Genomic DNA, 26,892 nt, shown 5'->3' on the forward strand with positions numbered 1-26,892 from the left:
CAACCAGTCGGAAAATCAAGCACTGTTTGTTGCCTGAGTGCAAAGTGCTAAAGTCACTCTTACAATGCGACAAGTTGAGCCCCAAAAATAGCCAGTGGGGAGGCTGCAAAAATAACCAAGACATAACTCTAACCATTATGCGGGGATTCATGCAACAACAGAAAGTAAACCAGGCTATGTGGTTGCAGGGTTACCTGCAGGATTGCAACCACTTCCAAAAATATCTTCTTGATTCTACACTGTCCCCACTGAGTTTTTTCTTGAATTTTCATTTATACTCAGAACTTTTAAGTCCTGAATGTTTGTTTTGTAAAGATTTAAAATCCAGTTTGTGATATTACAAATTAACCTGAAACTGGAACTATTTCAGTCAACTAAACTTGAGCATTGTTTGACTCCCTGTGAGCTGCCAATTAAGTTTTACTTCACACAACTCACCTAAATCCGATGAGTATTGTCATCAAAAGCGATCAGGCCACTCTGAAACGAGGCCGAACTCACCCAGTCCAGACTACATTATGAACTTGACGAGTGAGTTTTTTTCCAGGCTTCAGGTTGGACGCTGTAAACCTTCTGACTTAGAGGCAATTACAGCACTGAGTTAGTCCAGGGGTTGTCATTGATTCCCCCCCCCCCACACACACACACACACCTCCCTGCCCCCCGCCTCTTGAACATCCTCTCTTTTGTGCTTGGTCTTTCTCCCACGCACTGGCTATTAGCATGCATGCTGCAGGAGGCCCAACCACCTGGGAAGCAGTAGTACAAAGAAAAAAGTAATAAGAGTATGGATAAGTTTTTGTTAACCAACTCATTGGACAAAGTCATCATGTGTAATGCCAATGAACCTCACGGTTCACTTGACCACGTTTCAACATCGTTAAAGAGCTGTTTCCTACATTATTCCTGAAAGGACAGTACTGAGAGATGGTAGAACAGGAGAAGATCCACTGGCATTTACTGTGCCTGTAAGTCCTGTAAGCCTGTAAGGACCAATATGTTAAGTACAAAGTAGAATTTATTTATTTATTTACTTTTAATTGGGGCTGAGATACCAATTAAAAGTCAAGAAGGGTGATAACTGCCAATCGGAGTCGAAATTCATTTTCAGTAAAATGGCAAATACTGGTGTCAAAATTTAAAAAAATAAATAAATACAAATAAAAAATACCAATACCAACCCTTAATGGGCTGATGCAGCAAATTGGCCCTGTTGATGAATCAGTCTATCCCTAGAAGACAGAGCTTTGATTTTCATCATGTGATGACTGTTGAACAGTTCATTGAGACTCATCTGTGCATGCTGTCTAACAAGACAAAATGAACCCATAGTGCTTAAAGATAGCTTCAAGCAAAAGGCACTAGCTACTAGGCGAAGGTTGGCTAGCCGCCAGAGGCTTGTCACTTGTCATCAAAAAGTGTGTTGTTGTTGTGTGTGTGTGTGTGTGTGTGTGTGTATAGGAGAGAGAGCAAGCGAAAAGAGAGAGCGCTATATTTCAACATTTTACATTACATTAGAGGTCAATTCCAATTTAAACCTATTAGTTGCATGTTCAAGAATGATGTGCAAGGGTTGCATTAGCGACAGATGGTTTATTACCTAATTCTCATTCATCATTAAAAAGTATTGAAGCAGGTTGTATTGTTGCTAATGTACGAATACTAGAAATTTAATGTCTGCTTTGTGTGGCAATTTTGATTAAAATATAGTACTGTTTCTGAAGGTTTTCTGAACCAGGTATTCAAAATATAATCACTGTGAAATTTAATCAAAATGTCATGTAATAGCATGTGTTGAACTTTGAAGGTTCAACTTTTTTACATTTTTTACATGCCCCAAATAATTCACAGAACCAAATGGTTTTTTGATGCTACAATATTAAATTCAAAAATATATGAGTATGCTTGTTATAGTAGTGCCATTGTCTGACAAATCTGGTGATTTTGATACACAAGATGACTGTAGCTGCTGTTTTTGATCATTTGTAATATGGGTCTTCATGATTTCACAAATCATTCAGAGCAGATCTGTGCTGAGTAACAAAAAAAGCTCTAACAAAACATAACAGGGTTAAAACAGTCGACTTTTGGCTAGAACCACGAGCACAGATAAGGTCTTGTAAGCCAGGTCTTTTCAACCTGAAACAGTCAATGAGGACGCTTTGCTATTTATAGCCGCAGATTTTTTTATTCAAGAGGGCTCTTGTGTTGTGCTTTTCTCGCTTCTTGCTCAGCTCCTTTCGTTTTACTGTTACGCGTAAATTCAGTTTAAACGGAGCGTGAGAATATGGACGTGTGGCTGCATATTGTCTTGAAGAGATCAAATGATGCTTGAGCAGGTGTAGCACACACCCAAACTGTCATGATCACGAGCATTTGCTGTAACTCCGACCCAGGACAATCGTTGTGGATAACCGTCAAGGTCTCAACACAGGACTTCCCACATGCAGCCTTATGTAAGCAGGCGACTGTTGCCCTTCTTCGCTACACCCCTCCCCTCGCTCATCGGCGTGACAGCGATGCAGCGATGTCTACTTGCGCTTTGACCACCACCCACCGCCCTCCACCCACGCGGGGACACGGTAGACAGGAATTCCTCAATAGCGCCAACTTTATTAACTGGCTACACATTAGAAGGAGCTATCCAAACGCATCGCAACAATAACCATAACAATCCAGTTACTGCTAATTAAAACTGACAAGGTACAGGGTATGTTAATAAATATTATAAACTGACTGCAACCTTCATAAATGACCAAATTACACATACAACACATACAAACAATCATTTACTGATGTAAAAAGATATACAACCTGGGACTAAAACCTTAATTCCAATCCTAGACAATCATAGACAAAACATGCTTACTGTATGAAGAAGTCATCTCGCTTGAGCTCCAGCCAAGTCGGATCAGGTCAGGTTGTTGCTTTTGGCTTTGTTAATAAACAACAGAAAAAGCATCATGGCAGAATAAACAGTAACTCAGGACCAGAATGAACTCTTGCTGCTGCAAAGCATAGTGAATTCCATCTTTGGAGGGGATGCGAGAGGGGTGCGCTTCAAGCAAGTTCAGCTCATTTTACTTTTTCCTTACTATAACTTGTCTTATCCTAATCTTGAGAGGTGGATCTTCTTTTTAACCCCTCAAAGAAACTCACACATGCATCAGAACTTAAAACTCCTTGCTGTCTGAGTCTTTCCTGCTCTCATGCCATCCTGCGCACCGTTCGCAGCGTTGCCGTCTCTTGCAAACCCTCCTCCCATTCGCAGGGATTCCAGCGCTCTCTCTCTTCCTCCCTCTTTTGCACATCTTGTTTGCTCTCTGCTCTCTGTGCTACAATATAATTGCAGTGACAGCCAAGTGAAGGGCTCACAAGCACCCCAGCTGTTTTAAAAGGCTACATGATTCAGTCACCAAGGTTGCTTGGATGTGAAATACTTTTTTTTCCAATCATTTAACTAGTCACGACTGATCACTGCCCTTTTTATACTATGTGTAAAATGACCTTCTGAGGTAGTCAGAGATGCTCCACAGAGCGAGGACAGTGGATGTGAAGTTTCACAAGAGCTGTCAACATGAAACGATTAATCTACAACAACTTAATTGATACCGTTCCCCAAATAAGACGCATCTGTGTATAACACCCATCATTTTTGGGTCAAATTCTAGTAATTTCTATGTTTACTGTGTGTAAGACGCACCAATACTTGGGCAACAATGTAAAATCTATAACAAAACATAATAAATCTTATCTTTTGTAAACTCTACATACTTGCTTGTGATCATATCGATAAGTTATATTTGTTGTGCGTTAAGTGTTTCAGATTTTCCACATTGTGAACGGTCGGTGAACACCTCCTCATTGTAATGTTGAATGCGCTCAAAGCGGTTGTTTTCCTTTTCCATTTTTTGAGAAGCATCCGTGTTTTACCAAGTTTATGATTGTGTTCTCTAGACAGTGCACTCCTAATTGAATGAGCTGGAGACATCATGACTTGTACATGATCCTCTAATATTATACTAATACTGTATTCCTGTGTGTGAACAGGGATGCACTAGGGACAATGGTTCAGTCTGCCCGCTTGTTTTATTGGAAATGATATCGTAACAACTTCAGCTGACACGAGCTACTGTTAGCTGCAACAGGCACTTGTTGCTAACAGCCACCTGACGTCCTCTTCCTCTACTGTAGCTGGTCCCGTTACAATAATTATTCTAAGTAAGAATACGGCTGATGTAAAAAAATGCACATCTGTGCGTCAAAACTTGGCTCATGCGGTTGACAGCCTAGTTACGCCCGTGGAGAAAGTCCTATAATCCACACTCTCAAATTGACAGCGAGCAATCAAGATTGTTTCAAACACAGAAGTCATTACACATCTAATTACCGAATGGCAAGATACCGTGTTGCATCGTGAAAATGTAGTTATGGAATTATCTCATTTCACTGTGTTTGGTATAGGAAGCAGGGGGATTCTGAATTATGGGATCACTGTGTAAAGAGGCTGATGATTGAAGGGGAACTTCTCTTGCTGGGTATTAAGTGCTGACACAAACGCAGCACTCTAAAAAAGCACCAGTGTAAAAAATACAAAGGCTATAAATGGGAAGAGATAGCAAGCAAAAATTAATGAAAGAAAACAAAACTCATTAGCTGGGAAAACCTTCATCCCTCAAGACAACACATTTGCATGTTCTCCCTGAAGCTTCAGTGGCTATGAGGGAAGGAAGTCGAAAGTTCACCATCAAAGCAACTATCTGCAGTGAGCTCAGGAGAAGGTAGACGTCGAGGGATGTCTGCTTTGTGCATCGCCTGGCAAGGGTGGAACCAGGATTCTTTTGGGATCTGAGTACATAAAGCTTTGATTTACAACGGAAAGATGCAACAGCAATGACAATGAAAATATATAATCTATTAACAATCATAAAAAGAGACATTAACATTCAAATGTAACAACAACAATCACCTAGATTCAAACTACTTTACCCAAAGGTCTCAATCTGTTCAGCAACTGTTATACATTTGACCAAATGTATAACAATTGTCAATGTTGTGCAACCAGCTGTTGATGTTTTGACTTAAAGTCCAACAACACGATGTCCTAAAAGACCTCTTCAATGCTAACACCGCCAGGCACCATTAACCTGCTGTATACAATGGCAGCATTAATCTGCTGTATGCAACATTGGAACAGGACCTCAGAAGAATCGACATTTTCTTCCCCTTGTCGATCAACATGATTCAGTAAGATGCCTATTGTAGTCTTCTCGTCAGGTGCTCCCACAGCATGACAGGTTAGTAAAGTAGCAGCTAATGGGTTTGCCAATGATAACCTCTCCTACAGAGTGGTTGAAACACCAGCACTGTTTTAAAAGAGAACAATCAGGCATGCCCTTCTATTAATAGTCATTCATGTAACGAGAGAAAGAACTTGGACTTGATGTCCAAAACTTTGACTTTACAACAACACGAGCGTGGGGCACATTTTTGATGGCTTCCCCCACAAAAGTGCATGAGAAAATCCCAGGTTGGCCACATGACCGGGGCTAAAGCGGACAGCACTAATGCGGCCTAATGCTTCGCTCAAAGGAGCAGAGCCATGACTTTTGCATCCGAGCTCTTCAAGTCTTTCGTGGGACAGCAAAAGAAATACATGAAAGGCTTAGGGGCAAGGATAGATAAACAGGAGAGGCACTAAGCGAGGATCAGAGGCCAAAGATATCGCGGATAAACAGTTCAGCGGTATGAACACTATCACCGGACATGAGGTGATCTATACATCAAAACTATGAACAATCATTATTAAAAAACAATATGTTAAACTACCTCATAGTTCAGTTTCCAATATATCGCATTTAAACTGCAAACTCGTCGCCTCCACGAAAGGGTCCTCAATCCTCTTGTCATGTCCATACTATCTCATTCTGATCTCCTTCATCTTCTTTGTTGATCCTCAATTGTTGCCTGTTAATTGTCTTTAAATTTCTGCTACAAGGTATTATTTTTGCCTAAGAATCTGAATAAAACACTAAGTTTTCTAATACAATTGCAAAGTCATAATGGATTCAGTGTGATGTGGCATGTTACTTTTCGAAACATGAAATCTCAAAATCGAGTTTATTTTGAACTTGGCAGAGTATTGGTTAATGTAGCTCCTTGTTTTAGAAAAGTAAAACCTTTAGATGCGCTTTCCGCCTTGAAAGGTATCACACTAGTGAATAGACTTCACACAATGCCATGTTGTCACACAAAACAGGTTATTTTTCAGTCAGTTCAGATGGCATTAGCTTGTAACATTTTGACAGCAGAAATGAGGAGACTAAAAAGTGAGGAGACTAAAAATTTCTGAAATGCATATATTGGAGTCACAATTACATTTGGGACAATGTTCTTGACAACTGTTTTCCATGTGTGTACGTGTATGAAAAAATGTGCTCAGTTGATGATGTGCTTTTATCAGATTGTTTTCAGTTTATAACCAAGTGTTTTTCTTAGGAATATTTACTGCAATTGTGCTTTTGCCATTGATTAACATGGGTTAGTGATTTGTACACAAAATCAATTCATATCGTCCCAGATGCCTCCGTAGGGACAGAAGATCATGGAAAACCATGATTCCTTGTAAACTCAATTCACATGACCAGTGAAATGTAAAAAAGAAAAAAGAAAACACTTAAAAATAAAAATCAGCAGTAGACCAGCATCCAAGACCAACATACTGTTCGACCTTAGAGGTTGCACTTGTTCATGCATATGCATTACAGCCCTTCCAGCTTTGTAGAAAAGCCTGCGAAGTAAGCCAGGAAAAGATTTAAAGCCCATCACCTCTCCCCCAAACCTGATCAATAATTGACTTCAAAGACAACTACGAAAGACACAAGTGGAAACATCGGTTTTGGAGGGCAGGGGGGTATAGACAAACGGAGTTGAAAGATGAGAAAGAAGGAGTATAGATGGAGACAGTATGAGAGTTGAGGGGAGAGGGATGGAAGCAGCAGCAGCAACACCACGCATGGTACTCTGGCAGAGATCTATAAATAGCTCTTCAAATCTCACTAGAAAAAGCCGCTCTTCTTCTTCCACTGCTGCTGCAAACAAGACATTCAAAGACACAAGCAGATATGGATAGCACATCGACGAATAAAACCCCAAACAGCATCCTGGTGGATTATAGTTGACTATTTCATCGACATCACATCTATAAAACACCAAATTTTAAAATGCTTTCATGTCAGCCATCTTGACTTGCATAAATAATATATACTGGAAGGGGAATACAGCTGAGCTAAGCACATGTAGCATATTGCAGCATTTGGCTACCGAAACATAAAAAAGCTCAAAAAGGAAAAAGGAAAACACAGACATCCATATTCAAGTGACAATTCTGTTTTAAGACAAAAATTCATAAAGCAGCAGCCACATACCAGATATATTTTAATCATAATTTATTTTCATTTATCTGATGTGCACCTTTAAAAACTATTTCCCAAGGGCAACCATATAACATGACACACCACTAGCGCGCTCCAAAGGAAAACAATGTAAACACACCAAATAATACATGGACATGCATGCAAGATGTCGCATGCATGTTGGCGGTGCTTGTGTATCGGATAGCTTGAATCATCATCAAAACCAGTTTTTATTGTCATCACAGCCCATAGCTAACAACAAAACGCATGCATAAAAAAAGTCACACATTTTCCATTGCTGATTAAGGATGCTGAGAAACCGCTACTCAATCACATCGTCATTGTATGACATGGCAAGAGTCTCCAGTGATAGCTCTCATTAAAACGCAGTCTTGACATTTCAAACTCATATAAGAGGCTATCAATGCAAATGTATAAACAATGCAGGCTTTCTAATCTATAACTTATTCTTAGTGGAACGTCAATGAATCAAAAAATAATCCTGTTTTTGCTGTTTTCAATATATATTGTCTATTGACTAAAATGTATTTTTAAGTCTTTTCATTCAAACTCCATCACTATAACATCAGAAGCTACACTTCCTAATAATACAAACGCCCTGCTAGATGAATAATTTGTCAAGTGTTGCTTGTGAAGGCGTCTATTTATTTGATTTCTACTGTGTTTGATGTTTTGGTTTGTTTTAATGTCCCCCCATGGAATCTTTTTTAAGCATTCCTAAAAATTAGAAATCGGCAAACATCATGCAATGGATCTTGGAGCATGCATGCTTGTAATTTCTTAAACCCACATAGCAGATGTTCAAGTCAAAGCTGCGATCCCACCTTGTATGATATCAAGCATCTCTTTATCTATTTCCAGCAGTGGTGTCAAAAATTGGAAGTCACTAGTTGCCGTTTGTCAAAAATTATTTTATTTTGAAATGAAAGAAAGCAAATAAAACTTGACATGTGACAGTGGACACTGTTGGACTAAAATTGAGGTGGGTTCAATTTAACAGTGACTCTCCATATTCACGGGGATTAGGAACCAGGTTTGCCACAAAACATTTTAATTGCCTATATTAGTACATAAACATAACTCAACTTTTTAGCCTGTAAGGCTTAAATACAACCAAATATATTGTCCCAAAAAACTATATTTTTAAACTCATCTTACATTACACAGAAAAATTTGATTTCAGATGGCACAAAAGGGTTCTGGAGATGCGTTGAGAAATACTCGAATTCCACTGTTTTGCTTGGATTTTTTTTATAGGTGGCAGACAAAACATAAAAAAGTCACCCAAAAAGACTTTGTCTAAACATAAGAAACTCAATTGCTGCAGAACCGATCAGGCAATTTCCAAAATTCTTTTGAATGTTGAGATGGCCAATCCAACCAAATCTGGTACTTTGACTGTAAACTTAGGGAGATTTTGTCATATTTCTACTTAGGGGAAGAGCACAAAATCACACTGATGGTCCTTAAGAGGTTAGTGTTCACGTTAATTGTTTACGTGATTTTGTTTGTGTTTGCAAGTAAGTAAGTTAAAATATGGTGATTTGGCGGTGGCTCACTTAGTTCAAATGTTACAATAATTTCGGCTGCCATCAACTCCTTGTGCTATGATACTACATCGTGTTGTCACAGGAAAGCTGGATTTCAGCTCCTCGAAGATGCACCACCTCGTTTCATTCTCACTCAAATCATTACAATGGCGAATAATGTCAACATAAACCCGCAGCAGGTAGAAAGGCAACTTTAAAGATGGCTCTAAATTCAATGTTTGAACTTAAGACATCAGAGGGTTTCTGCTTACCTTTTTAGCTGGGTAGAATGCAAGAGGGTCCGCGTTGAAGAATCCCACCTCCTCCGTCTGTCTGTCTTTCAAGTTATGTCTGTGGAAGAGCAGATGGTCGGTGTCGTCAGAACCAGGACCGGTTGAGATATTAGCCACACAAGACCAGGGGCTAACAATAGCTAGCTCACACGGCATAAGCTCCTCGCCTCCTCCTCCCCCGGCGCATATAATTAGCCACACTCGCAGGCGCGCACATACACAGAGCACCTAGCTAACGTTAGCCTGCTAACTAGCATTTTCTCCGCGCCGACCATATACATCCACTCGCTAATCATGTATATTAGCGCCCTAAGCCATGACACGCGTTTTCGGCAAAGCACTTGTCAGGCCCACTGGAACGGGAGGGCGCTAGCTGGGTGTCATTAGCCTAGCTGCCCGTATGTGACTTACCGGGGGCTAATGCTAGCCGCTCAGTAGGTGGTGGTGGTGTTAGTGGAGGTGGTTCACTGCGACCCCCGGACTGTCAAAATAGCGCTCCGTGAGCCTACGAGACAGGGTCGCCTTGGCGACTCAGCAAGGAGTCATTTTGACACGCCGACAGCAACGGACCGAATCGACAGATTCAAAATGAAGTAAAAGTAAAGAAAAAAAAAGAAAAGGAACCTGATTTCCCCCCCGCCGTCTCAGCCCAAGATTGTGAGTGTGTGTGTGTACACTGTATGTCGGCGTCACTTTTCGCCCCCCACCTCACCGACATTTCCGCCAGTGAAGTCATCCGGGCCAATAGAGGGCGCGCTTGTGCCGAATCTTGAACGCCCAGCAAATTTTACAACGTTTCATAAAACATTTTTTTTAAGTTTAACATAATTTCGCTTCAACGAAAAATATCCAAAATAAAATCAACATTGCTATAAAATTTAAATTAACGTTTTATTTTTATTTTTTACATTTTTTGGTTGGATGGATGATAATAATTATTTACCGCCATCTTTAAAAATGATACGTGTTATTATTAGCCGTGACATGTAAAACAAATATTATGTCTCCCATATCTGTTGGCATGGTTTCTTCAAATGAGCGCAAAGATCAAGTTTAAGTGTGAGCAAGTTAATGCTGGAGAGTCTCACCGTTTTTCATTAGTGCATCTCATGGTCCACATAGGGCCACAGGCTTTCTAGCTGTACCATTATAATTATAAAAGGTTGTTTTAGAGTAAAAAAAAAAAAAAAAAGCAAAGTATGTGGTTTTAATATATATCAATTTCAAAATGCATTTCTTAATGGATGTACCAATATCCTAACCTAACAACAAAGGGTTTGCAATGAAATAAAACAACCAACTTACTGTTATTTTTCTCTTAAATAAAAATGACCATTCAAGGAGGGCACAAAAGTGTGCATCTAAGCCATATCTGCCATCTAGTGGCGACATAACAATTTCGCAAACTACTGCTCAGTCGATGCACATTTGCAGTTCGCTACCATCGAAAACATTAATGTTTTTAAATAAACATTAATTCGTTTACACACACGTGTTTGTGTGTGCCTGTGTGTGTTTAGGAGGCGTGTGTATTGACGTATTTACTGTAATGCCCCTAAAGCTGATCATGTTTACATTAAAGTATTACTGATAAATCTCATAGGCAAACTGTAAATTATTAATGATATGTAATTATCCGAGCATATGTGATAAGTTATTGTTAAATTATGTGATTCCAACAATGACAGGATTTGTGTTCCATATGCATCGACAAAGGCAAATTATGACATTTAATCTATGACATTTTTTGTGGCAATAGGGTTTTGGGATATTTAATTTGGTATTTGTTTGGCTGATATTTATTTTCAGTTCATCATTGTTTAAGTTTATCTTTTTTATTAAATTCAGTGTTACTTTTTAATGTGCATGCTATAATAGTTTACAAAAATAATAGCTATACTTTTAAGGATTAAAAGCTAGTGCGGCAGGACAGAAGACTGGTTAGCAAATCTGCCTCCCAGTGCAGAGATCAAGGACTCACTTTGGCTCACCTGAATGGAGCCTGCATACTCTCTCCTTGCCTGCATGGGTTTTCTCTGGGTTCTCTGTTTTTTTCCCTCACTCCAAAAACATGTATGATTAAGTAGAGGTTTGCTACCACCTTCCCTACAAAAACTGCTTGGAAGGTATTTGGACACTCCAAATTGTCCTTATTTGTGTTTGTGAGTGTAAATGATTGTTTTTCTTTGTGTGCCCTGCGTTCTGCTGGGAACAGTCTGACCTCAGCAAAGACACAGGTCCAGGCAGTTACATAGATCCTCCACAGATTGGCAGTCACGCACTACACTGATGGACTAATCAACACTTGTATAGGGCACGAAAATTTAAAATTGTACCCTTGCATCATACCTTTTAATCACACTTTCATCAAAAAACATCCGTGATTTAATGAGAATATGCACCACATACATACATGTTATAGTAGCACAATATGCAATACAGAAATCTATGCATACTGGCTGTGGCCATTTCTAGTTTCAGTGCAACTAACTATATTCAAAAAGAATGTACAGGTACAGGAACTGAAGATTTAGCATAATAACATTTAAAAGTGGCCCAAAAATGTCGATGAATAGAATATAAAAGCCGTAGCGATTCTATTTAACGTTGCCGTCTATGATTAGAACTAGATGACGTCCACTTGACATGTTGTAGCGTCGAAACTGGGTGAAAGGGCACACCTCAATTCAACTTTGGCCGACTGAGGTGATGGCACGTTTTCCGCGCATTTAAGTGCTGCAGCGCTGTTTCATCCCACGTGTAAGGGGCAGATCGGACAATGTACACGCTTGCACTTGTCCCTGTTATGTTCTCGGTCATTGCCAATCAGTCATCTACCTCGCCTTCCCTGCATGCCTGTTTGTGAGTGCGTGTTTGAGTGCGTGCTGTATGCGTCTGCAGATGCGCTGCCAACAAAGTTCCTCACACGGCGCCCCGGTGCGCTCATTGGTGCGTCCCTCCAACGTGTCACCACTTTTGGTGGATTACCCCACAGCAGATATCTTCACCAGCGGCACACCGAGGCATCACTCAACGCTCCAGCTGCAGACCAGGACCTCAGATTTAAAACAAAGGAAGACTCTTTTTTTCTTCTTCTCCATTTTAATTGCAGTCAAATGGCGCGGTCCTCCTTATTGCGCGCGTTTCTCATTGTGGCTCTGTTGCTCATGTGGGTAAGCGGTAGCTCCTCGGGTTGCGCATCCTGCGGCTCGGGCTCCCAGGGGTGGGACGCGGAGGAGAGACTGATGGTGGAAATTGCAAAGCGGCAACTTTTGGACAAGTTGCACCTGAAAGAGAGACCCAAGATCTCTCAGACTGTTCCCCGAGCGGCGCTCCTCACCGCGCTGCGCAAATTGCACTCAGGGCGCGTCAAGCCGGACGGCACCCTCGAACTAGACAACAATGTGCTTTCCAAAGACCAAGGCTATGAAATAGTCAGCTTTGCCGATATAAGTAAGTGTACCAAGTGATAAGATAACTTTTTTTCCCCTCGGGGTATAGCACATTCCATTGCACAAACAAGATGAATCACATAGGGATTCTTTGTAGTCTGCTTGTCAATTCCTGTTGTGAGGAAATTAGGTAAAAGTGCAGGGTAAATGTTCTCACGAGTGTTCCAGTGACTAGGGTAGGCCAGTATTAATTATAAAATAATAATTATAATAATAAAATACCAGCATTTCACTGACTACAGTTTCTCTCAATTCTGCAGTTGTTTTTCATGTGAGCAACTGGCAAATATGATTTATTTACATTGTACCTTAGCAAGCATTCAGTAATCACAAAATGCTAATTTGAAGAATGGATTTTGACCCAGAGATAGATAGATAGATAGATAGATAGATAGATAGATAGATAGATAGATAGATAGATAGATAGATAGATAGATAGATAGATAGATAGATAGATAGATAGATAGATAGATGGAATATGAGTGGTTGGATGGATGGATGGATGGATGGATGGATGGATGGATGGATGGATGGATCAGGTAGAGTGTTTAATCAGGTAGAGTGCATGCCACATAGATACGGCCAGTAGGGATCCATGACATTTTCTTATTTTGCATGTCTACTGTGTGTGATCCGCAGATGAAAGGCATGGGGATGAGGCAAATCTCAGCCTTACTTTCCAATTCCTGCAAGAACACGGCCACAGCATCCAGGTACTGCAGTCCTCCCTTTGGATCTATGTCCGTTCCTCCAAGTCGTCCATCCCAGTGCCGGCTCAAATCTTCCTCACCGCAGATGGTGGAAATCGGACCTTGGTGATAGAAAAAATGCTGGAGGTCCAGGAGAGTAACTGGCACACCTTTCCCATCAGCCGCACTTTGCAATCCTTCCTGGACGGCGGCCAGAAGCAGCTTCATCTGGAGGTGAGCTGCGATGAAGATGGGCGAAATCTTTGCTCCCTGGAAAACTCTCCCAACGGCTCTCAGCAGCCCTTCCTTGTGGCCCATGTACGTCGCCGTGACGACCCCATCAGACACTTGCTCAGGAAGCGCTCCTTGCGCTGTGGCGATGACATCACCGTGTGCTGTAAAAAAGACTTGTACATTAAGTTTAAGGACATTCAGTGGCACGACTGGATCATTGCCCCCGAGGGTTACCACATGAACTATTGTGTGGGGCAGTGCCCACAGCACCTGGCCGGATCTCCTGGAATTGCCTCATCCTTCCACGCCACCGTCTTGAGCCAGCTAAAGGTGAATGGCATCAACACTGCTGCATCTTCATGTTGTGTTCCCACGGAGCGGCAGCCTCTGTCCATGGTCTACTTCAACTCCCAACACAGTATCATCAAAACTGACGTGCCTGACATGATCGTTGAGTCCTGTGGGTGCACATAAGGGTTTGTTTCAATGTGTAGATTTTTTGTTTCTGCAGCAGTCCTGGTGTATTTCACGTGAAGTACAGATGACCACAAATGGCTTGCTGGTAACTCCAAAATTGCATGCTTTTGTAGGCACACATTTAAAAAAAAAAAAGTTGAGTGAACTAAAAATTCCCAGGAAACAAACTTATGTAAAATTTTAGGTTGGGCGATTCAACTAAATACTTTCAGTTTTGTGGTTGTGAAATTTGGCTTTTCTGTATTTCACAACAAAGAAATGAGAACTAAATGTCCACTTTATCGTCCCCCAACTTAAATATTTATTTCCATAAATGTCAATAATTCAATAATTCATCATTTAAAGTTGTTCTTAATGAACAGTTTTAGCCCTCCCCAAAATTTTAAATTGTGTGCGTTTTTTTTCTGTGTGTGTGTGTGTGTGTGAGGTGGGCGGGGGGCAGCACAATGAAATTCTCATCATATGCAATACATCAAGTACAATCATATACTTTCAGCGTTGAAAGCTGACAAACTAGAAGCATACTGTGTATGCAATGAAATGCATGAGTAATCGCTTCCAATATTTTCCACACTCTAAAAAATGGGTTAAATACTGGGTTGTTTTGTGCAAAACAAGCCTGAACGTTGGGGTAAATTGAGTGATATATTCGGTCAGTCTTTTTTTTTTTTTTTAACCCATTATTGGGTTATTTTGAACCTGACAGTTTTCAGACTGCAATAACCAATACTGAAGTCTGGAACACTTAGTGTACAATAATAAATATACGAACTACAGGAAGCACAGTCAATACTTTGCTTTAAAGTGGCTGTTATAAAATATGCAATGCTGTATTTTGGGTGGAAGGAAGGAGTGGAATGTTTGAATTAAATTATTTTTGTCTTATACTGCAATGTGTCCATGTGAAGGAAAAAAATTCCAACACATAACAACGGCAAACAAAAAGTTGGCCTGTTTTTTACGGATTTTATAAGAGCAGCCGATCAATTCTGTCACCTGGTTAATCACCTGGGCCCTCAACAATGTTGAAAGCAGTACCTTCACATTGCCCTGGACTTCTAGTGAAACCCAAACTATCCAGGGGGCACCACTGAGCAAATTTTGGGCCGTTGAGTGGGGGAGAAAAAACGATTACTCAGCATCTCCATTGTATTGTTGTCATAAGCAATCTTTTCAGTTGGTCAGCATGTGAATCCAAGGTCATGATTTAGCAAACATTGGGAAACGATTGGCTCCGTGGTCGGGTAATGTGAAGGTCTGCGTGACGAGTGGGTCAGATGGGCATATACTGTTGGTGCATACAATTGTCAAAGTCCAAAGTTTACTGGTATGATGTATAATTAGAAGCTTCCCAGCAAAACGCAGCCTGTTAATCATTCCACCGATGGGGACTTGACGTCATCCCAATTGCACAGCAGGCACTCAGTAAGCTGTGTCTTCCATTTGGGCTAAATCAAAAAGACCAGGATGTACACCAATAACCTTAAAATGTCTCAAAAAGGCCAGTATAAAATAAAACAGCACATTTTTGGTTGGAATTTTCCATTTATCTATGCTCACTTTCAACTGCAAAACTTAAGCTACTGTATATAAGGGTTAGAAGCACAAATTTCATTTATTTTATACACAATTAATAGGACATTCTGTTGCCTCTCAGACTGCACTTGAATTACCGTTTTACTTTTTGACACACAATTTTAATCTTGTTTTATCATCAACCATTTAGGCACCAGAGATTTTCAATAAAATATGCAGTTACTATTTCAAATGGTTGTAGCTTGCTTTGCTACTTTGGCACTTACAGGGTTAATATTATTAGTAGCATCTTTTTGCCATCATACCATATAAGCACTTTAACACCCGAGACAACTGTGCTCGAAAACTGGGTACTAAATTCAAATTAAACCGGGCAATAGTTTACTCTCAAGATACAAAAATCCACAGAAAACATATCAGTCTTTTTCTCATGTTTTATTTGCGTGAAAATGGGTGGCGTTTGTCTGAAGTGAAATGACTGTTTGTATTTTTTCAACACGATATATTTTATTCAATGATTCAGTGTGATTTTTTTTCTAATTTGACTTTCCAGTTTCACTGTACTGAATGAATCTATTTTGAAATAAAAGAAAATTAACAAATGCTGTCTCTCTGCATTTTGAATTATATCACTACATTCAAACTTTAATTAGTTTAACATCATAATAACTATAGTCATTTTTAACTTCCTGTTACAATAAAAATAGATGTACTGGTGTGCTTGATAAAAATTGTGTTTCTCCTTGTACGTACATTCACATTCATCCAGGTGGGTCCTGTTAACAGGACCCTTCTTCTCTGTTTAATATATTTTTTTTTTCCTTGTTTCTGAAAAATAATTTGAACCTGACTGGCAATTTTGCTATTAGGCCAAATCATTTTATTACATTAATAATTACTTCTTTTTTTTAAATCATCCACTGCATTTTCTCTGTTTGGGTTGTGGGTGAACTGGCGAGGGAAGCATAGTGCACTCCAACTCTTGTGAGCAAAATGGCAAATTAGCTAGCATGCTACCTGTCATGTCCACGGTCTCTAAGGCAAAGGGTGTATTTGCTGATACAACAGTGGAAGTGGTTTTATCAACCGTCTGTATTTGGAGTGTCAACAGTTGTCACATTCCCTTGGCATGCACTTGTTATAATTTCACTATGAGGCCAAACGAGCTCTTCATGTGAGCCAGCTCAGTATAAATTACGACATCCAGGGCATTTGCACCCTGTCTCATGGTTCTGCACACAAAGTCAAGGGTCAAATTAGAAAATAAACGTATATTTAGTTTTTTTAGCAGCTGGCAGGCATATGCTATAATAAGCCATTGACAATACGTGTGTCATTGGCCTGGATTGTACTTACTTTCTAAACTTTGCTCAGGACAAGCGAAGACAAAATTAGTTCCAAATTTTGATGCTTTTCTCCTGATTTTGAAATTGTGTTTCTTTTTTTTTTGCTCCACTTTCTGCTCTACGACTAAAGGTCAGGTAGAACCAATCGATCTGCTTTTGGTAAGGAACTGCCCTCTTTGAAACCCTCGATGACGTACCCCTGCTCCAATTATCATCCTGCACATGTTAGGTGCCACATATTGCTACTGATAGTGGGATACAGTCACACGGGCAACACAAAATGTGATCAAAATTCTTAACTTTTTTCTTCATTACTTTGCTGTTTTATAAAGCAATAATAATCTAGTTATCAGTGGACTCTCTAGCATGAAAAGTTGAGTGGGACGCCAGAGTGGGCACAAGCAGCAAAACTTAGACAATAAATTTGATTTCAATTCAAGAATACAATCCTGTAGAATGCTGTACCAACGTAGCAACTTTATTTGTAGTGGTGGCCTATTTTATTCCGCTACTCAAAAGGATATATTGGATAACATGAACTATTTTCTTTATGCTTTTTTTTAAAAATTGTGTTACTACAGACAATTTGCATATGAACAAAAAAAGCAATACAACATTTTGCAAAACACTTTAGCATTACTTTGATTGATATTGATTTGCTCTTAATTTGAAAAGAAAAAATGCAATGTTACAATTCCGGCATTAAACAGCATTAAATAAGTTGTTGAAACCTGCAGAAACCCTGTCAAAAATCCATGCAGCCCCAAAGTACTTTCACATATACTTTCACATGTACCCACATTTGATAACCACTGTCCTAACGCACTTGTTATCATTGGAGGGTCAATGGTGAGATTGAACCTATTCATTTGTTTATTATCAGTCCATCCATTTTCCGAATTGCTTGTCAAGAATTTTATCATCATATGTATCGTATTATTATACCACACAATTAAATTCTTATTCTGTTCACTTCCCCCAGCAGCAGACTACATTCCATGATTGAGTAATAAATAAATGGCAACAAGAATAGCAATAAATAGCAATAAAACAACACTGGAAGTAATGGTGCTAATACTATCATGCAAATATCATATAGTGCAGAATATTAGTGCAAAATCTTATTCATGTAAGTAGTAAGAGACAGATTAGCACCTGAGAGACTTGTTAAGAATCCGCAGGCTTGCATATCCAAGCTGTCTTTGGGCAGATATCGGGGTACACCCTGAACTGGTTTGAAGCAAACAACTATTCACGTCACTCATCACTCAGTGTATAGTAGTAATGGTCATAATAATGTATTAATGCACTAATATAAGTCATTGTGTAGTGTGCCTAAGTGTCCCATTAGTGCAAAGGTATATATATCGGTTTCATACGATCACAAGCGTTTCACACCAGGTGCTACGAGAAAATTCTCAAGCGTTGATAAACAGGTGATTACTCCTTTTCACCAGCGTTGGCACCACCAATGGAAAAACGATGACTCCGTGACCCACTCAGGGAAAAATAAAAGCCTACTGACTCACTGATATACTGACACACTGACCCACTGTTAGCCACTAAAACCCTAATCCTTCACTCCACGAAATCCCACAAAATCTCCTTTCGGGAGGCTTAATAAGGTGTGACTTTGGCTTGCAGCGTCATGACAGGCCAACCTGGGAAGATACTGTTCCCATGCTCCCTCTTCTTGGCCGGTCAATGGTGAACCTTACCAACGTAATGCAAGATGATTGGATTAGTCCCAAGGTTGAACTGTCAACAAAAGTGAAAAGAAATCGTTGAGTGCTTGAAAATCCAGCAACAAGACAAGAAGTGGTGGGCAATGAATGGCAGGGAAAGACAGGAAGTTGAAATTAAACCTCTTCATTATGATGCAAAAACAAAATCAAAACAAGCGCAAACCTAGCGGGCTCATTTTGCCAAATTTAGTTAGAATTTGGCAAAATACAAACACTGGAATTTGCCCAAGATGGCTGATTTCCTGTTAAATTTACAGCTTATGAACTGGAGACTTTTTCATGGCTCCTTATAATTGACCCGTCCACAGAGTTTTGTGTTGATTTTGCTGGTTACTTTAACAAACAGAATCGCCGAGGAAATTGTTTTGTTTCTTTACTATGATCAAAATGAAAAATAGCTCTCATTTCCACCAAGTTTCATGGAATTGTGCAGACGTGTTGATTGTAACAGGAAGCAAAAAAAAAGATGCACATAATTCAATGGAAAGTCAGTCATTTGGTTTCAAATCCTTCACTCCTAAACCAGGCTAATCTTTATCTAACATTTAACATACAATATCAGAACAGTTGACCAGCACCATTTCATCATATTTCTTTGACTAACGTCCTTTGAGCCTGGATTTTGGCAGGAACCCAGTAAGAGCACAAAAAAAAATCCACAGATCCTACACAAAAAGGTGAATTGGGGGATGACGCCAAGAAAAAGTGGGTGGAATGTGGTCAACGTTCATGATGGAGGTAACGCTTCAAATAACTTTTAAATCCACAGTTTGATCCCATTAGGACAGACCCAGTTACCTGTTATATCTTTACGTTACATCACACCGGCTCTAAACACAACAACATTAGTGCACTGCATCCTTCACTTTCTCTCGTAGCTTTGGGCTCAGATTTGTTTTTCCTCCATGTAATAGGTCTGTAGATCCCCCATCATTTCTGAAGTCTTGTGAGGAAATGTAGCTTCATTCATTCCATTTAACGAAACCCATTTGGTTCGTGTTGATAATAACATTTTATCTTTATTTTCTATTAGTGGATGCTTGTATACTGGATGGTGCTAATTTAATGTAGATAAAACACTACTTGTGTTGACAAAAAAGCCACACCAGGAGTATGCTTTGGTAATGTAGGTCACTTGGTCAAATTTACTACAAGGCAGAATCCAATTAAAATGGCGCTTGCTTTACTGTGATCACCCCAAATCCCATGACGCCTCACCTACGATCAGTAAAGACAGCTTTTTCCATTCATTCTTGAAATCGCAAAAGAAATGTCCTACAATTTGCCAGACAATATAAAACAAAGTACAGGGAAAGTCCCAAATATGGATATTGTTTTGGTTATGCTTTTTGACAGTTAGAGCAGCAGAGGGCTCGGTGCTTATTTGTTTCCAGAGTGTTCAGTGCTTTTTAACTACAAGGATCTGGCGTAAATATGGAACGTGATGTGGGCCAAACATTAAAAATGGTAAATATGGCAACATTAGAAGTACACACTTCTGTCAGTACAATCTGATTATGGTGCAGAGATCGTTGAATATGATGTAAATACAGTATATCACAGAGGCGGGCAGAGGGCAGACCATCAATTATGGTCAAAATTACGGCATAAGGATTTTGGAGCAAGATAAAATTGAGCACTTGAGCACACGCGATGTGATTTTCAGTCGACAGCGAGTGGCAAAATGTGTTTTTAATGGTATTTGTTGCACATGACAAAGGATTCAATCATCAAATTAATTGTAGACAAAATTTGAGTTTTATATGTTAAATGTGGTGTAAATTCATTATGCCCATGACCAAATGGTCCAAATATGGGACTATAAACTGTGCACAATTTACTACAATGTAAATAAATCAGAAGTGCGTAGACCATTAATTCCATTAAGTGTTAGTGAATGTAAATACAATAAACCAATATCCACACAGAGCACAAGCTGTGGGAATTAATGTCATCGCCCATGTTGTTATACTCTCACCCTACGGTATTATGGCACAAGTTCCTGTTCCTGCAGAAGACCTAATTCTGTCAAGGACAACTAAAGACCTAACACCTAATCAGGTTATTGCATCACTTTTTAACGCTCGCCGCTGCTTTCATCACTCATTGACACTGTGGATGCATGCTGCAAAGTGTTAGAGTAATTTGAAGATGGCCCACATGACCCAATTCTCAGCAAAGCACCAAATGAATCAATGGTAACCGCCTGTTTAACTGTATGTAATTTACTGAACAGACAGTGGAATGGTTTAGGTCTAATTTAATATGATTCCGTCCACTCTAGTGGTACAGTACTTAATGTCTTTATTCTTATTCTTATTCTTATTCTTATTCTTATTCTTATTCTTATTCTTATTCTTATTCTTATTCTTATTCTTATTCTTATTCTTATTCTTATTCTGTAAAGTTATTAAGGATCCTGGCGGTTGACGTTTTTGATTTGTCCTATTCCAATCGATGAGCAATGCTTCCCTCTAGTGGCAGTACTTCATGGACACACCTTTTTCTAGAACAGTTCAAAGTAGGACTTCCGGTACTGTATTGTTTATACAGTATATCATAACATCATTAACGTTATAACGTTCTTGCAGTATATTATAACAGTACAGCACCGGGATGCAGTCCACAATCCCACCTGTCTTGACATTTTACTCTTCATTCAAATTACTCTTTACGCTTGAAGTTTTTGCTTAACTGATATGTTCACGTACCGTGATCTGTGCTGCAATGTTTTTCATTCATTTTATATGCGCTTTCGAAATGTTCGCACACATTTTTTTAACTCACGTGGACAAATGAAACAATGTAAACAGAGATAGGAGAAATGCTCTCATAGAGAAGCAATAACTTTTCTCTGGTTGTAAAAGTTAAATCCTAAAATACGTACATTAGTGAAACATTCAATTACACTAACAAAATGATGTCATGTGCGCAAGCGATTTTTTTTTCCCATTCACATACACAAATTGAACGGTTTTAATGCACTTAACGTGAAGCACCCAAATACGGAACTGCTTTTATAGACACAAGTAAAAAAGTAATATTTGAGTGTTTCACTAGCGGATGTTAAAAAATAAAATAAATTAAAAAAAAATCAACGCATCTATGAGCATTAGTACGGAGCGTACATATTATGTCTGTCGTCTTGAAAACGTCTTGATGAAGTTACAAAAAATGACCAGCAGATGGCAAACATTTACCCCGACGCCATTAAAATGGTACTCCACTGTCACTGATTTGACTGACGACTTGACGTCATGATCGATGAATACAAAAAAGCAATAAACTAGTACAGTACTTGTGTTGTAGCGGCTACAATATGCGTGCCCAATTTTTAATTGTGGAGGTATACAGTATATGAATGGAAAAATCCAAAGATAAAAGTTTCTGAGATTTACCTGACAAGTCAAGTTTAATTAAGTGTTGATCCTGACAAAGTTAAGCAGTGAATGCTCTCTATAAAGACATAAGAAATATGCAGGAAAAGCCAAAAGTAATGTTGTTGTTTTTTGTATGTTTTTAACATATTTTTGTAGAATTTTGCAATTAATTTATTTTCATTTCATTTCTGTAGAATATTTTATGAACATATAAAAAGTCTCAGAAATTAATTTGTCCGAAATTCGCATAAAAATCTTGTATACTCATGTATTTCTTATCAGACTAAAACTTACAAACTCACTAAAATTGATTAAATCACTTAGTGATTTATTTTTAGATATATATGGAAAAGCCTGCAAATGACATACATTTCTGGCATATAATTCATACAGTTTTACAATTATAATAAAACATTATTACATGACATTTAAACAGAAAAAACTGTATTACTTATACACTTCAAGATAATGAGATAAGTATACTAAATATTGTTGACTTGTGCAGGTCTACCCATTGCTGTGGCTGTGCTGTTATTCTTTAAAAGCAAAAAAAAAAAAAAAAATCTGCATGGTTGGTTGGTTCAGTGCAACCATTGGTAGAACAATATCTGCAGAGAAAGCACATGCATGCACCCCCAAAGCTTTTGCATGGAGTTCCATGCAACTGATTTCTAGCTTACCTGCAGTTGGAAGTCTTCTAGCTGTGAGGGCCCAGGATTTGCACCTTACAAGAACACAAAACGCAAGAGAGAGTGCACCCTTATATAGGAGCCACTGTTACTACGGGACCCTGACCAATGAGGATGAAGAAAGCATGTGCAAGTGACCATCTGCAATGGAAAAACAAATCCCCCTAAAAGATTCTGCTGGATTTTGCTGCATGTGAGAACGGTGTCCAGGTGCCGTGCGATTTAGCAGCAGATGCCTTTTGCCGCCTCCTACGTCCCCGCAAGGGCTAGACCCGAATTTTTACTTTGTGTCCTTCACACTCAAATATCGAGCAGCTGATCAAATAAACTTCCTAAGACATTTAGGGCTTGAATTGGACCTGGGTTAGGGTTGTGTTAACATTTTGTGATGTACCCCACAGAGTTCACAATTTACAGTATAATCATATTTACATTAATGCTTTACTTTGAAAGACAAAAAGACCAATTTTAAAATTGTGAAGCTTTTATTGCCAGCAGCTTGGTTTTGAGCTTACCTGCACTGATACTTGCTCTCTTTCTTATCCGTCTAAAGCGCGCATAAGCTTTGGGAGTGGACAGATGTCGCATTCATTCACCTCCCCTCTCTCCTGAAGAGCTCCATTCACAACACCACAACAAGACATCATCTGTAAAACGCTTTTGATTCATATTTGGGGTTTTACATACAGTATACAGTTACATTCATATACTGTACAGTGGGGGAAATAATTATGCCATGATGAATTTCTACTGTACGTTCGTTTACTCTATTTTTTTTATAGTTTTTTACGAATAATCGTGTTACGTAATACAATGTAATAAAAACAGGAAATATAGTTGTGAAATGTTGTGCTTTTTAAATACATTAAATAAACATAGTAAGATTGATTCAAATGCATTTTTCCAGAATGGAATGAGAATACAGTGCAGTATGCCCGTTAAAAAAAGGCTAAATTGTTATGTGCTGATGGTATCGCTAACACTGGATTTTTTTTTTTTTTTAACCAATGCTTCTACAATAAACAAATTATGCCAAAAAAACACTTCTGCTCATCCAGTAGTCCAGCATTACCACATTAGAATGATGGTAGCCAGAGAAGATTGCATTGTTTCCCCAACAGGATGGAGTCACGACTGAAATAGCAGCCAATATTCTGACTGGATCTTGCCACTCACTTTTAATCCCATCCATTGACAAATCACTGCAGGATTATGCGTGCCGGCATATGGCTCTGGCATCTGCGGGCCAATTCAGGGGCCAAGAACTCTCGGCTTTGGCGGCTATATGCGGGATTTAAAATCCCAAGACTCTCATTGACAAAATGTTACTGCTGTGCACTGGACTTTTGCCTTCATCCAGGTCACCAACTGTTCAACCAATGACTCTCTCTGTTTATATATATATATATATATATATATATATATTATATATATATATATTGTACAAAAGTATTTTTAAGAACCTTTTAAGGAAGCGTTTAAGAACTATTTCAAGAAAAAAGATATAGCGGTGTCTCAGGACTGAGTTTCTGACCAATTACAGCACATCTGTTTCTGTTGATCATGTGACTTTAACAAGCTGTTGCATTTTGTTGCTTTAGCTTCATTTCATCAGCCTTATAGTAATGGGAACACATTTTTGAAACAGCAAAACTTTTGAAACTGCAAAAAATGTAAAAGAATAACAAAATGATACAGATTAAAGACAAAAATATGAGTAAAATTGAGTGAAATAATAAAATGTTTTAACCTTGAAAGGGCCTCATGTAATTAGTAAAATTTATGACAAACACCTTTATATGGACGTTTGTTAAATTTGTCAAGAATTTAACATGCAAAATCAGCTTCAGCTTGGACTCAACATACCCAATGCCGACGTACATGGTGAGGCAGTTTTAAAAAAACGTGACAGAAACTTCAATGATCTACAAGACATTTCATTTCTCAATTAGCAACAAAGACAAATCATCGGAAAGATAGCCAATCATCATATCTGTCTTGCAGCCATCACCAGGGAGCTGCTAAACATCTCAAAGGCTGTGGGAACATTTTGACTGCGGCCGCCAGCCTTGGTCAGAGAGTAATAAGGAACGCTTTTTATGGGCGAGGCACTGATCCAGTTATTGAGGAATTGAAATCATATCCAAGGGCCATGCAGCAGAGTGAGAGTGAGCGAGAGTGGGAGAAAATCAAAGCCAAAAGAAACAAATGAGTTACATAAGTGAATGATTGCCACAATAGGGCTCTGTCGTTGGCGCTTTTGATTTGATTGATGACACAAGTGTAAACACAAGTGTATATAGTGTCGGCATAGATTATTTGAAATTAACTTAGCACATAGCACATAGCATAGCATTCGTCTTAATGGTCTTTTAATTCGATTGAATGAAGAAAGGCTGATTTACGAGTAATTTGAGTTCCGAAAGCGGTCACAAACGAATTCACCGTCCCAAGCCGTCATATTCCGCTTCTCAAGGGCCTGTATTGTGTGTGTTTTTCTTTGCAACACACCTGACCAAGTGATTAGCTCATCAGCGAGCTCTGCTGAAGCTTCATAATTGATCCGGATCATTTGAATAAAGTGTGTTGTCAATCAAAGTCTGACTGATCACTCTGGTTGTCAAAGGTCAGAATTGCTGATACGGTTCTTGTTGGTTTCCATTCAACTGTGAAAGTGTGTACTGAAGCTAAGACGCACACGTACACACACACACACAAAGGCAAACCACGAACACGCACGAACCCACGCGCGCACACGCGAACAAATAACTCCAGTCCAGATTTTGCGGTTGATTCGGAGCTACATGTGCAGCATCCACACATGCAAGTCAGCCAGCCACACAGGATGAATTTACAGCTCAGAAAACACTCACAAAAATCCTCTCGTATTCAAATGACTTATGCAAACTAATGACTACGTGCTTGGTATGATTTACAATAACTGTTTTTTTATGTAGTAAAAGTTATTTGGGAGTTGTGTGTGTGCATTTTTACAAGCGCGCGATCAAACTTGGAATAGACAAGCAGAGAGGCAGCATCGTTTTTTTTTCCCTTCTTTTTTTTTCCTCAAAGAAAAACAAAAAGTGAACTTCCTGTTTCGGGGTGGTCCGCAGACTGTGGAGGCATGGAAGGAGAGTGGGAGGAGGGGAGGGAGGGAAAGGGAGACAGAGAGAAGAGAAGGGGGGTGCATTACGCATTACGCGTTTGGAGGGGGCCGAGCGAGGCAACTTGCGGGACTCCCTTGTTGCTGCCGAACATGGGCCGCCGACGCTGTTGCTTCCACTTGGGAAGCCGAACGACGACGTTGGCCTAAAAGCAAGAACGGACGCAAAAAGAAGAGAAAAGGGAAAGTTTTCACTAAGTGGATACATCGCGCGTGCGTGGGAGAAACAACCCGGATTTCTCTCATCCGAAATCACAAGGAGAAAAAAAGTGGAACTTGGGAAGCTCTTCCAGGGACTCGGGGCAAGTTTGATGCAGGCTGAGGTAAGCGGATAACTTTTTTTCTGCATCACTTCTTCGTGTGATGGAGTGCCTTCAATTGCTGAATTTTTTGGGGGGTGGGGGTCCATCAATTGGAGTGTTTGTCTGCCTGTGTGTGTCCAACAGCTGTTCCGTGTAACCTGAAATACTTGAGGTGCCAATATAATTCCCAAATGTGTTCTCCTTCCCTCCCACTTTTTTTTTTTTTTTTACCCCTCACCCCCACCCCTTTCTAAAACACACTCCTGTCTTGCTGAAGATGTGCACAACTTCTAGATTTAGGCCTCATTTGAAGGGAAGAGGGTTTTAATCTAATCTGTGGACAGATTAGGACGCTCTCCCTCCAGTCCAAGAGTGTCAACACGGTACTCAATAGAGCACTAATTTATTTACTACAAAAGTGCTAAACACACGCAAGCGCACACACACACAGAGACGTGTGGGCTGGATGGTATGTACACATGCAATCGAGATAACTCAATTGGTTTGCTTTCAAACAGCAAGGAGATGCATTCGAGGAGCATGGGATTTCACTAAATCTATCAAACCGATGCCATCATGAAAGCCTTGTTGAGTTACAATTTAAGTGTTCTTGACTTGTAC

The 26,892-nt window shown here is 39.4% G+C and overlaps 3 protein-coding genes and 1 long non-coding RNA gene across 10 annotated transcripts in view; 2 read left to right on the forward strand and 2 right to left on the reverse strand.

The window, feature by feature from the left end:
- Positions 1–9,929, reverse strand: part of r3hdm2 (R3H domain containing 2) — a 40,228-nt gene extending 30,299 nt beyond the window's left edge. For 6 of the 7 annotated variants that reach the window (XM_088423676.1, XM_088423674.1, XM_088423672.1 and 3 more), the window contains exons 1-2: positions 9,670–9,929; positions 9,238–9,316 (exon numbers count right to left, since the gene is read on the reverse strand). The gene's annotated coding sequence lies outside the window, so the exon portion shown is untranslated. Of the gene's footprint in view, positions 1–2,869; positions 3,261–9,237; positions 9,317–9,669 lie in introns of those variants that run through there. The other variant, XM_088423671.1, reaches the window with a different exon arrangement.
- Positions 9,930–11,734: 1,805 nt separating this feature from the next.
- On the reverse strand, positions 11,735–22,839 carry LOC148419398 (uncharacterized). The gene is made up of 5 exons (XR_015866504.1): positions 22,798–22,839; positions 13,868–14,091; positions 13,588–13,794; positions 13,387–13,521; positions 11,735–12,545 (listed from the first exon to the last, which is right to left on the reverse strand). It is a non-coding gene; the product is annotated as an uncharacterized LOC148419398 (long non-coding RNA).
- LOC148419399 (inhibin beta C chain) lies at positions 12,000–16,248 on the forward strand. The gene is made up of 2 exons (XM_088422343.1): positions 12,000–12,711; positions 13,350–16,248. Exons 1-2 carry the CDS (start codon positions 12,111–12,113, stop codon positions 14,105–14,107), a joined length of 1,359 nt encoding a protein of 452 aa, XP_088278469.1. The 5' UTR covers positions 12,000–12,110; the 3' UTR covers positions 14,108–16,248.
- Positions 22,840–26,148: 3,309 nt separating the features above from the next.
- Positions 26,149–26,892, forward strand: part of gli1 (GLI family zinc finger 1) — a 46,542-nt gene continuing 45,798 nt past the window's right edge. The window contains exon 1 of the mRNA XM_088422729.1: positions 26,149–26,292. The gene's annotated coding sequence lies outside the window, so the exon portion shown is untranslated. The remainder of the gene's footprint in view (positions 26,293–26,892) is intronic.

The sequence above is a fragment of the Hippichthys cyanospilos genome, chromosome 9 (assembly GCF_059441005.1).
Source record: "Hippichthys cyanospilos isolate Australia breed blue-spotted pipefish chromosome 9, RoL_Hcya_1.0, whole genome shotgun sequence".
NCBI lineage: Eukaryota > Metazoa > Chordata > Actinopteri > Syngnathiformes > Syngnathidae > Hippichthys > Hippichthys cyanospilos.